This window comes from Temnothorax longispinosus, chromosome 8 (genome assembly GCF_030848805.1).
Source record: "Temnothorax longispinosus isolate EJ_2023e chromosome 8, Tlon_JGU_v1, whole genome shotgun sequence".
NCBI lineage: Eukaryota > Metazoa > Arthropoda > Insecta > Hymenoptera > Formicidae > Temnothorax > Temnothorax longispinosus.
In genome coordinates, this window is record NC_092365.1 from 18,290,300 (window position 1) to 18,303,807 (window position 13,508).

A 13,508-nucleotide genomic window follows, 5' to 3' on the forward strand; every position below is an offset into this window, starting at 1 on the left:
AACCTACTAATTAACACAAGTTTAAAGATAGCCGCTAGAAGTGATTCAGTGAGAGAGGTGATACGAATCTCGTTAATTGCAGATAGAATCTAAACCGTCCCGAAATCGTCAAATGTCATTTAGGTCTCTCCTAATATCTTTCAAACGTTTTAACAACATTATATAATAATCAGAAAAAAACATACATACAAAATATGAATTGGCGCTTACTTCGATATACTTTTCTAAAACTTAAAATACTAGAATTTGAAAGGCGGAACGTTCACGCAGATAAAACACTGAGATTCTATCTGGCTGTCTAAAGTCCAATGTGCAAATTCCTTCATCTATCAATCGCTTTCAATTCAAAAGTTTTCGGTTCTTGGTATTAAGCTCCTCATCTTTCTTTCCCAGCATTACGATTAAGCTGATGAAACTACACGATAAGCCGTACAAACTTCTCCGCTTGTCGTAAGTTTCGAAGTTATCTTTCCATTCACGCATATATCATATACAGGTACCCTATAGGTACGGAAAGGATTAAAATCAGTTAAAATGCGAGTTATTATTATTCAGACCGCAAGTTCGTCGCTGTAACCACGCGGACACGCGTGGCGTTGAAGGATTAAGCGCAAATATATGGACGGCGTGATTTCGGGACTTGCGCGTCGCGACTCTTGTAAGCTCGCGTCTTAGGGGGGTTCGCGGCACGAAGATCCACGCGGCCGCCGCAATGGTCCGTCGCATCTCGTGGCGAGTGTTAAACTCCATCGGGCATCGATTCAACGAGCGTATTAAGTACCTTTGATTTCGGTGGAGCGGATCGCGAACCATCACCGAGAGGATGACACCGAGCAAGCTGCCGCTGTGAGTAAAATAAATTAGTCGCTATAGCGAGAAAATCATCGCGAAGTAGCAAGACATTTCGGTCACCGTACATTCTTTATTTTAATAGTAATACAGTATTTTGTATTTATTTTAACAGTGCACACACAGTCACACATTGTCAGGTAAAACGCTCCGTTTTTCCTAACTTTCTTTCTTTTTTACAGCGTTTAATGCTATTAGACTAAATAAGTATTTAAAATTGTCGTTAAACATGTTAAATTTAATTAAAATCACGAACAAGTGCGAGAAATTTAAAAGAAATAATTTTGATTATTTTGTGTTATATGCGAAACAATCGCTAACAAATTATGACATTTTCTTTAACACGTTTGTCTTTATAATAACTTACTTCGCCGTTTGCTGTACAACTTTACAACTCCTTTGCAACGCCCAACTGTGCATCAACTGTGCAAATTGCAATTACGCGAAGAAACATTAGACAATAGAATGCAGATAAATAAAACGTTCCGCTCAGAGATAATTATAATTGCATTAAGTATTGTTTACTGTTAAAAATAATTATAATGCTCCTTGCACTAAATTGCATGTAATTCTCTGAATTTTGATTAAAATCTTAGAAATTCGAACAATTTATAAAAAAAATTGTGCACTCTCAGATATTCTATCCTGTATAGAAAATTGTAACGACGTCAATTGTTATTCAGGCCGACGTTATTTAATGCAACTCTTGTTTTGTACATTGTACGTATGCATTCGCGAGCGCTTTTGCATATTACATCTTGAAATAATGAATAATTTCAATCGGCGTATATCAAAGCCGCTTCTGACGCATAAAGCTCAAAGATGCATCTTAAGCGATTATTGGTGTACGCGTAGATTGCGCAACTTGTAAAAGCTTCTAAATGTTTCAAGAACAGGTTCGAGGCTGCTTCCAACGCAAGATGTAATTACCCTTTGAATTTAATCGAGCGTATCTAGCGAGTCGTTATTCGTGCAAACACAAATGTCGAGAGAGCACCTAGAGAGATGCGTACTTGCGCGAGATCAGTTACAATCAGTTCAAAGCTACCGCGTCATCTCAGCCAAATAAGAGTGATGAATCTTGAAGATAATCTTGCAACAAACAGCGAGATCTTTGTCCTTACTAAATAATGTAGGATCTCAACGTGATACGCTTTATCTCTTTTCGCATTGGCGGAATGTTCGAGCAAGTTCGAGCGGGCTGTATGTGTTTATAATCGGTAATGTTATTGTCATCGCGTATGTTTGTCTAGTAGACGAGCAAGAGTTCGATCCGGTAACGGTGGGCAAACAGTCGTTGGAAAGCCCCGAAAGCGAGAAAATATCATATGTCATATATACATATACATGTTATCTAATATCTACAATAATAAATGTTCCGTGGATATTTGTAAAATTACTTTGCAAAAATGGAAATAAGTCTGTTTTAGTTATTTTTATATTTCTCAGTATTAGTGATAAAATATTACATTTCTGAAACATACAAATAAAAGTATTGCGCTCAGGTATAAAGTGGCATGACATAATTATTATAAAAGAGGAGTAAGAGATATAATATATTAGTTATAATTATATTACTCTCTTATATAAAAGATAAAAACTCAATGATAAGTAACAAGTATCCATTGTTTTATTAAAAATCTCAAATGCAAAAAAGAATCGGCATATATTCATATCCTTTAATATCGGTTAATATTTGTCTCCTTCTTTTATACTACATTGCCTTCTCACTTATACTTTGAATTCTACGAATGTACTGTGTGTTAAAAAAAAAAGATCTGACATAAGAAGAAAATTGATCAATTATCATCGATTGTCATAACGATTGACTGCGTTTAGCAGAACGTTTATTTTACAACTGTTGGAAGTTTTCTGAGCTCAGATTGGATTATTCTTTTAGATCTAGAGAAATAATCCAATCTGAGCTCAGAAAACTTTCAACAGTTGCAAAATTAACGTTCTGCTGAACGTAACCGTAATTATATTTAATTTCGTAAACTAATAAGGCACAATTGACAAACTTCAAATAAATTGCGAAATATATTTTGGATAAATTGATCCCATCGAAATTTCTAGGCAAATTCGCTGGTGAAAGCAATTGTTCCGATTCGCATCGCAAGCGATGACAGTGAAAAAGCGCAATTAAAGTTATTCGCAAGTAAAGTTTACGCATCAACGCATTATTAAAAGAGAGAAATTTCGCCGTTTAGGGTGCGTTTTATAAAATTACAAGACAGGCAATAGCGGAAAATTTTTGGTAAATTGTCACGTTTTTCGTCTTACTTTAAAATACAAAAATTTATTAATTAATTATTACTAAATTTTGTAAATTTCACAATTATTGAGTTGTTTACAGAAATAGTCTTACGAATTTTTCATTTTACATTGCGATTATTCTCTAATAATCACTGTGGATTGAAATAGAAATGAAGTTTCATTCATCTCTTTGGTAATTACTTGAGATTAATGATTATTTTATTTCTAATATTATTATTTTATTATATTGATAATTCTTTCCGTTAAAAGTGTTATGTTATTTTGCACGATGTAACAATGCCGATGTTGCGTTTTACGTATAAACGCGGCTCGCTTTATCACTCGAAACTTCATACGGCCCACTCGAAGACCATCTCAAACGGGTCGAAAATCGGATGCAAAATGCGCATACGATCTCGTGAGATTGTGACGTAACGGGGCGTAATGTTCTCTCGAAACAGGTGAAGCGAACCCTCGTGGACCACGGCTGCTGAATCGGCGAGTGACAAGAGGCACTCTCGTCTATTTTTTCCTTCCCGCCTCGATACCCGGCCTCGCCTTTATGCCTTAAACCGAACTCCAAACAATGCTCGTCGTTTATCTCGTTTGCGACTTTATTATATACGTTACGGTGCTCCGAGCTTCGAGGCAAAAATTGAAACTAATGCGGAGGGAGGGTTGATGTAACATTTAGATAACAACTCCGAGAAGTCATTGAATGTGAAACGTATGTACGTATCATATGCACCTGTCTCCTCCAGATGTGGATTTAAAATTTGGAATTAAAATTCGGATTTAAAATTACGGATTTAAAATACGCCTCGTTGACAAATGTATATTCAGGATCTCGTAGTTTCCGACACATAAATTGCTATGCATTTTTCGTTATAAAACTATAGGACATATGAATTTATAAATCCCGTACAATTTGCAAAAGATTTCGGAGGATATCGCGAGAGCAACAAGATGCCGTTTGCACTTACGATTAGCGAGCGAATGTCTTCACGCGTGTATCGCGAGCCGCGGTTTATCGGTAGCGGATAGTCCGATCCCCGCGCCAGAACAAAGTTCTGGCACGCGGACGATGCTATTTCGCGGTGGCTACGTTGAAGGGCGATAGGGAATGTGGGCATAAGAGCTGAGAGAGAACGTAGCGTGCCCTAGATAACTCCTTGTAGCATCTTTGTAACGTTAACGTCATTATTATGTCACGTTACGCCGCTCGAGGAGAAAAGCCTCGAATACCGCGCGCACCTTTTTGAAACACGCCATCGATTTTCGCTTGACGTAACAGTGCAAAATGTTTCTAAACATTTTAATTAAAATGGATATATATAAATATAGAGCGTATATACTCTGCGCGATTTGATACATAATATTTCTCTTTTTAATTAAAATATAATCTGAAACTATATATATTATCAGATCCAATTAATAAAAAAAATACGAGTAAAAATAAATACGTCATTAGATAGCATTTGAAAAATTAGGCTGTTAAATTAAATTGACCAAATTTGTTATTAAAGAATACCGCACGCATAGTCAATTATGCAAAGCGATTGTTCCCATTATGCAACGAAAGCGTTATAAAAATTGAAAACTCGGGATCTATTGGCGGTATTAACTGGTTCTCTTTAGGCTTAAAATGAAAGTGATCGATACGGATTGAAATGCGTTTCTCTCGGTAGGACAGAATATCAACTTTAAAACCAAATGGAACCTCTACGGTGAACAATCCCATTCACACATCCGTAAAGTGCACTTATGGTCGTTAAATACTTAATGAATTTCAATTATCGACATTTAGGATGTATTCATGATATTGAATATAATTTGATAGACATCGACACCCAAGTATAAGATATATTATGTCCTATATTTACAATTTTTCATCACGCGTTACAATCTTTCTCATCTATTTATCTATTTAAATTACCGTATTTTAATTTGTCGACTTTAAGTTATCACAATATGGTTATGGCTTCAATTATGTTAAAAGTAGCAACAAAATAATGTTTTAACTTTTAATTTGACGATTTTACTTAAGATCAAATTACGTGCAGTTACTTGCAGTTTACATTGAGTTGGCTAATAATTTGCATGGTGTTTCAAGTCAGTGATTGCCATACTGTTGTCGCCAAAACCTCTTACTCCTACTAGTCCTGCTGCATTAAATAGCTCAGCAATAATCCGCTCCGTTTGTTAGAAATTCCAGAGTTATCAAACTGTGTGTGTGAGTAATTTTATTATTAATTAGCAAGATATTCAAGAACGCAAATATTCCGCAATAAACCGTTTACTTTCAGACCGCGAAGTTAGATTAAATTTTCGTAAGAAAATACGAATTTCCGATCTTGCAAGAGATTTGTCTTGCATCTAATTCTCTACGTAAACAGAATATTGCACGAAATTCATCGCCGGTGGAGTAATGAACATATGCTTCTGTATTATATGCGTAGTTTTGTCATTCTTGTGCCACTCACTGTGTACGAGTACCATTATTATGCGTTCGAAACCAAAGCGGCATCGAGCCTCGCGACGTTGTCGTCCAAATCGTTGACGATCAGCAGCAAGATGCCCAGAGCTACGATGAACGATATTGTCTCGAAGAACATCACCATGGTCCTCGAGAATCTATTAATGAATTACGAAAACAATCAGCTGCCCACGCACGGTAAAGGTAAGAAAAACAAGAGTTAGTAGAGTGGAATGCTTTTTCACAAATTACGATTCAATGAGAATTTCTACTATTCAGAAGTCATAAAACCGAAATAAGTAGATAACAGCGTATCACTTTGGTACAGATCGTTTGCTTTTTCCGTAAACTTACATATATTCTCCTCGCGCTTAGACAATAAGCATCAGAATTTCTTCTTTGTAAAATTACAATGTATTTTTACTGTTTTCTTTGACAGTAGATACGCATTCCCGAAATTCATTATATACGTATACTTACAGTTAGTTGTATTTTCAATTTAGATTTAAAGGTTACACACAGAAAATTTTATTTAATGATTAATTCGATAAGGATTAATTTTTATAAATGACATTAGATCGCTGGATACAACGAGGTATGTAATTTCTTTAAATCTGAATCAGTCGAGGAATCAGTGCACTGATTCAGATTACTATTCCCTGATTCAGATTTAGAGAGAACGCAAATAAGCGTAACGCATATGCATTTAATATCGATATTAATTTTATGAATACAAGCTAAATTGCGCTGCGGTCACTCTACAATACTGAAACTATTTCATCATGTATTATGTCCCTATACCTGCGCTAATCGCAGCATCACACAGCGGAAAATAATAACGGATATAATTAGATTCCGAAGAGCCGAGGAAGATCGTACACGATGGCCTAACCGCTTTAATTATCGATAATTAGCTCCAGACTACGATGTCGAATTAATAACATGTTTGTTGCAATATTAAAATTGAATTAAAAAATTAAATATATGTTCAAAGCGCATATCCTAATTAATTAATTACACGAATAACAAATCTGATGGTCGCCTATAATCGCCGCCATTTTGGTATTATTTCTTATTCCTATTTTCTCTTTAAAGAGCTATATATTTCAAACTCTTCGCTGATATTGACATTTCATAAATCATGGAGATATATTTATTCCGAATTTTTTTCAGGCGTGCCCACAGTGGTCAAAACCAATATTTTAATTAGAAGTATGGGTCCAGTATCTGAGCTTGATATGGTGAGATTCGAAACTTCTCAAAGAGGAAGGTGCACCAGTAAATCGTCTATCTCTTTTTCTACCTTTCTTTATTTTTATTTTTACGGAGTCATATAAGCTACTTTAAGTATACTAATTTTTAATTATTGTAACACGAATCAATTATTTACTGCAGGAACAATAATTGCTAGCTGATCTCATCGTTTTAACATTCTTCTTTCATTATTAATTTCATGTTTATCATATCTTCAATGCAAAGTTGATGTTAAATAACTCGTAAATTTAAGCCTAAAATGCAATACTTAAAATATATAATATATTTATTTAAGATCAAAATTGAACCATGTAACGATAATCTCTAATCGCCTGTTTACTGGTGCACGTGTACTGTTGCTTGATAGTACACATCCTCGATGAATTCATGTTTTACTTTCGAATCTGTTTGAAATCTGTTTGATTCAGTCTTAAAAATTCTTCTACAGGATTACTCGATGGACTGTTATTTCCGGCAATCGTGGCGTGACTCGCGTCTAAGCTTTCTGGGCCCGATCAAGTCTCTCAGTCTCAGCATCAAGATGCTCGAAAGGATCTGGCGTCCTGATACCTACTTCTACAACGGCAAGCATAGTTACGTGCACACGATCACTGTGCCGAACAAATTGCTAAGGATCTCCCAGGACGGCGATATATTGTATTCCATGAGGTTTGTTCGCGCATAAATTTACGCACTGTGTAGCAAATCGAATTCGATTTCTCCGATACCTATACGAAATATTTTCGAACTTCTTTTTATACACGTCATCGTCGACGTGTATATTTTTTCTCGAAAATAAAAATTATATTTCTATAATCAACAAATAGAAAAGTTCAATTCTGTACTTGGTAATACATTCTTTCGCAAAATAATATACGAAATTATAACATTGTACCTTTGTTATTCTTAAAGTAGTCATAGTAGATGTAAATTCTTTAGAAAGCCTATTTATAAACGATATATGAGAAGAAAATAATATAATATAAAATTGAACGATAGAATTAGATGTACATTAGATGTAAATATCACGTACACGCATAATTTTATTTATAATATAAAAAGATAATGGAAAAATAAGTAGCAGAATTGTAATAAATATTTTATATTTTAGTATCATAAGTAATTTTCAGTAATTCTTTTTTAATGTCTCGTAATGCAGGCTCACTATTAAGGCCAAATGTCCCATGGAGCTGAGAAACTTCCCTATGGATCGACAATCTTGCCCGTTAATAATGGGAAGCTGTATGTATCGATTTTTTAACCGCATAGTAAAGCCGCACCTTGAAAAGATGAATGCCTACTATATTAAAAAATTAATTTTCAAAGTGAAAAAAATGCGAAGAGATTTTAAATTATAAACTTAAAGATACCAGACAAAATTACTTATATTCTATATAATTTTAATCAAAACAAAATTGAAACAAAATATTATATAATTTTTATTTTTAGTCTTTTGTTTTATATTGCACTTATTGGTTCGTGTACAGAAACACACTTTTTACGATATGATATGAAATCTGTACCCCGTGTTATTTTTGTTTAGTTTAGCAAATCGCGGCCCTTTTTCGCTCTTATGTAGAAGTCTACAAATCATTTGGAAATACATGGTTTCTGTGCTTGGCGTATCAATTGAGATTCAAGCTGACAGAAACGTAAGGAAACCGGGACAAATAATACTTCATTTGTATGCCCTCGCACGCCACATTATACTGTTCCTCACGTGCTTAACATTCACCAATATTATCCTTCGGCGAGTGTTCGCGATCGTCCACGTCGAAGTTACGATTGCGATAAATTCGATATTCCTTTACGGTGCCTGATGGTTCTACCTTCCGCTATAACATCTGGCATCATGATCCATGGTGCGGCGTAATATCGAAATTTATTATTATAGGCGCGCTAGTGATGGTACTCTCCTCGAATCGGGATGCGTGATTTAAGATTAGTTAGATTAGTCATTGGTATTCGCGTGGCTACAGAAATATCCAAGTGAGACATGCCATAAGGATACATTCGGCGAATGTGTACGTTGACGAATTTTCAAATGTTTAGGATTAATAATCGAGGGATAAATATGACAAATAGAGGAAACAGACTTAGAATAATTAATTAATTACTTAATTGTCTTTAATGGATATTCATAGAATTTATAATGGGATATCCTTGCGAAGTAGATGCATCTTTAGTATCTCTATGACATACTCTTAATTGACGAATTCTCAAATGTTTAGGATTGGCAATCAAAGAATAAATATATGGAAATAGAGGAATGTATTTGGAATAATTAATTATTTAATTATTTATTTGTTCGCTTATCACATATTTATCTAATTTATAATGGCGTAATAATGTAATTAAATATAATTTAATGATATTTCTACGATTTATATATATCATTGAAATAGACACGAGAGTCTTCGGCATCTCTCTCAAATGCTTCCAGTATTTTGTCAGATTAATGTATCTTGAAAGATGATTTTTTTTCTATATTATGCTGTTACGTCTCTCTAATTGTCAGATGCTTACACATCGGGACAGCTGGTTTACGAATGGCAGGAAGGTAGGTCGGTGAACTTCGAGCCTGGAATGACGCTGTCGCAATTCGATTTAATGGGCTCGCCGTACAGAAATCTCACGTTTATCCGTCGCGAGGGAGAGTTCTCGATATTGCAAGTATCTTTCAACTTGCAACGCCACACCGGATACTTTCTCATACAAGTAAGCGCGCGTAAATCGTAGCGTTCATTGCAGATGATAAACAATTTATCTTTCTTCAAGATGCGACATAATAAAAAAATTTTTTTACATCGGCAGGTTTATGTGCCGTGCGTTTTGATAGTCGTGCTAAGTTGGGTATCCTTTTGGATCCATCGCGAGGCGACAAGCGATCGAGTGGGTTTAGGTACAATCAATTTTTAAGATATCTCTTTCTGTCGGTTTTTCTTGACAGTTTCATGATTTGTCGCTCGTACAATTTATCATTTGTCGTAAAGAAAATTTTACACTTGTTTATCATTTTTCTTTCATTTATGAACCTTGTAAATTTTACGACCCCTAGCCCTGTGTGTCTGAGGCGTCTAAATGGAAAACCCGACCCTGCGGATAACACTGTGTCATAAATTTTACAGGTATCACCACCGTCTTGACGCTATCGACGATAAGCCTCGATTCCAGAACGGATTTGCCGAAAGTTAGATATGCTACCGCTCTGGATTGGTTTCTATTGATGAGTTTCGGTTACTGCATCGCCACCCTCTTGGAGTTCGCGGGTGTTCATTACTTCACGAAGGTGATAATTCTGCGTAATCGCGATATTTTCTCATCCGTTCAGTCGCTTCCTTGTATCTTAAGAGAAGATATATCGAGAGAATTTATAACATATAGTAAAGTATTTTGGGAAAACGATTGCGATCTTCCAGGATCTTTAATTAAATTAGTTTTTTTTTTATCTTTGCAACATGTATTTTCGATGTAAGTGAATGCTAGAAAACGTAGTTTCATGTTTACATATGTATGTAAAAAAATTACTACATTTGCACAAAAGATTATTCAAACAATATTCAAAAGTATTGTTGCATCTTTAATTACAATAAATATTCATAAAAAAAAGATAAAATTTGAGTCAATATCAATCTAGTTTTGATTAATTTTCAGGTTGGTAGCGGCGAGATTCCGTTGGACGACGAAGAATGGGAAGAATGGAAGGGTATCGCGAGCGAGGAGTTCGAGGATACATTTCGCACTATGATCTCTTGCAGCCCTCAGGCTGTTCATCCGGAGATTATCGATACGAATACTAGAAAGCGTGGTTCCCTCATGTCCGCACTATACAGTGTTAGCTTGATATTTTAATAAAAACTGTTAACAAAGTCACCCAAACAATATCAAAGACATGTCTTAGAAGTTCAGGAGATTTTTAAAAATGTAAAAAAAACGCCCTTTTTTCAGATATTTATATTTTTTGTATTCTGGCTTTTCTGTAAAAATTTGTAAATTAACTTTCCGTAATTCACAGAAAATTATATAATTTACGAATGATTGAAGTGCAGGAAAATGAATCCTGTAAATCTGTTAAAGTATTCGATCTTCGGAGTCCGCTCTAAAAATATTTAATTTTTTTCTGAATTCTCGACAAGTTTTTCTCCCAGAATTTAATATCAATTGCATGTGAAATATCAGTTGTTAATTCAAGTTTTACTTCCAGCAGGACGGCGTCACATACGAAAGAGATTCCTGCCATTCCATCACAGTCGCCGTTTCTTCAAAACCGTCGACCATGGAGAGACAGACGCAAACTGAGCTTATTTTACCGATATGGCGACAGTTTCTCTATTGCTTAGCAGGAGATGATGCTTTCAGGTACATTACGTACGCGTTAAAAAGAAAACATAAAGTAACGTGATATCACTGCGGCATCTCCTCTTCGATATATTGTGCCAATTTAAAAGACTGTAATTAATATAGCTATTATAATTTCTTTTTATTATTACGTGTTATTTTTATTATTTATAAATAAACTAGCAAAATTGTCGCAAAAGTTAAAAAATCGTGAATTATAAAATATGTTCATTTTTATTTGTATTTGTTAAGTCATTTTAAATCTTTCGTCGGTGTAAGTCACCCCAACGTGATCTTTGTCGATAACATCATATTGATGCATATTAATGCATATAAGGTGCAAAATTAGTTTTGATTACACGATCCATGTTATGTCTCTGACTAAGAGTCACTTTGCTCATTTGTAAAGTTGACTTGCAGTTGATGCACATTCGATACTTGTTTTATTTATGTAGTTATTTGTATCATACCTTTTGTTTACTCTCTAGTCTTTAGACATATGACCATAACATTCAACAAAATCAGTATCATTCCCACGCGCTCCCACGCGCTGCAGTATTGATGAATTGCTCCGTGTGAACAAGCGTCACATTTTAATTGTACTAATTCCGTAATATCCAACAGTAAATAACGCTAAGGATAATTTCAAAGAAAAATCTTTTTTTACCTTTTATACAATTTAACGATTAATTTATGATGCGATATATTTAAGTCACAGCAATTAGATTGTATTTTAATTATGTTGATTTAAGACCTGAATGTATTTGCGTTATTAATTTATTAAGCTTCATGGCCCTTTAACTTATTGTTTAATTTATGAGTTTGATTCTTTGCAAGCCTCTTGACTTCAGTTTATTTTAATTATAAAATGTCTTGTACATGTCTTGTACATGTTTTAACTTAATATTCTTATTCATTTTATTTATTATATTACTCTTTTATTAATATAGCTACATAAAAGAGATGCGTAATAATTAATATCTAAAATTGCCAGGCGTCGCCGGCAACGAGAAGCGGCTAGCAACCATCGAAAATGCGGCGATCGTATGTCGAGGAGGCACATAAACAGCGTGTCTTACATCGACAGGGTGGCGCGGATAGTCTTCCCCGCGTCTTTCGGTCTACTCAACGTCTGCTACTGGGTAGTCTACGTCACCTATCAAGAAGAATTTAAGTGGCAGGATCCGCCGTTCGGGTCGATAACGCCGATCTCCCATTAACGAAATATCAGTAATAACAATGAAGCAAATATATAATGTATTACGAAGCGGGAAAGGATCGTGCCACTTCGTTCTTGAAATTAAATTGTCAAATTTATCTCAAATTAAGTTATCAATCGTACGTACATGTCGTACATATTATAATATGTATACAATATGTAGTATATAATTTTTTATTAAAAATCGTAATATATACGTAATTATGTGTTAGACTCTCGAAATTGAACACGCGTTTGCCAAATGTCCTGTATATATCGATGCCTTCCTAGAATAGAATAACGAGAAATACATAGACAAACGAATTACATTTTTCTCATAAATTTCCGGCTCTATTATAGTGATAGTGTACATACGAATGTTAGGAAATTTAGAAAGCAATTTTTGATTTTTTTCTTCTTTCTTCTCTTTCTCTTCACTATACTAGAAGCCTTGATTACTAGTCTTCGTCAAATTATTATACAAATTTATTAAAGAATAAATTTATTAAATAAATAAATTTAATATATATATTTATTCATTAAATATCACTCAGAACTCTTCGTGAGTCGGATATGATTCCACTTGTGTCGTCGTTGTTATTTGACTTTTGGTACGAGCGTCGATGAGAAGTTTTTTTGAACGTTGTCTTCGTCGGTATAAGTCATCTTAAGAACTATACATTGTTGACATTCAAAATTCCCCCCCTCCCTCCCCCCAAGAACACACTTTTAAATTTGTTCAACACAAAAGTGACATTCTCAGTATGTCCGCAACAACATCGCAAACGCGCACCTTATAACGCACGATTATTAACACAAGACTTTGTAATATTTTAATGTTACGACACGCGCACCGGTTCACTGTGAATTTTATACCACTGAAGGTCTCAACCAAGATCGAAACGTCTGGGTAGACTCATTTTAGGAATAAGTACTTTTATTTGGTATGACTATTTTATGTATAATATATAGTTTACGCAGATATGTCACGACAATAATAGTATTTAAAACTTAATTAGATTTTTACATTAGGCTTCATTGCCTGATAACTGTAGATTTTCCTGGAGTAGTAATAATTATTGATTCAAGAATAGACGAGTATATATTTTATGGTATAATATTCTTTGTCACAGAAAT

General features: G+C 34.5%; 1 protein-coding gene across 2 annotated transcripts; it reads left to right on the top strand.

Moving 5' to 3' along the window:
• Nucleotides 1-700: 700 nt before the first annotated feature.
• LOC139817872 (gamma-aminobutyric acid receptor subunit alpha-6) lies at nucleotides 701-12,859 on the top strand. 2 transcript variants are annotated; one of them, XM_071786152.1, is made up of 11 exons: nucleotides 701-846; nucleotides 5,565-5,785; nucleotides 6,755-6,822; nucleotides 7,284-7,504; nucleotides 7,995-8,077; nucleotides 9,354-9,553; nucleotides 9,650-9,737; nucleotides 9,964-10,124; nucleotides 10,490-10,669; nucleotides 11,040-11,194; nucleotides 12,168-12,859. In XM_071786152.1, exons 1-11 carry the CDS (start codon nucleotides 824-826, stop codon nucleotides 12,391-12,393), a joined length of 1,626 nt encoding a protein of 541 aa, XP_071642253.1. In that variant the 5' UTR covers nucleotides 701-823; the 3' UTR covers nucleotides 12,394-12,859. The 2 variants fall into 2 exon arrangements, with proteins under 2 accessions (XP_071642253.1, XP_071642254.1); XM_071786153.1 differs by having other exon boundaries at nucleotides 11,043-11,194.
• The last annotated feature ends 649 nt before the right edge of the window (nucleotides 12,860-13,508 follow it).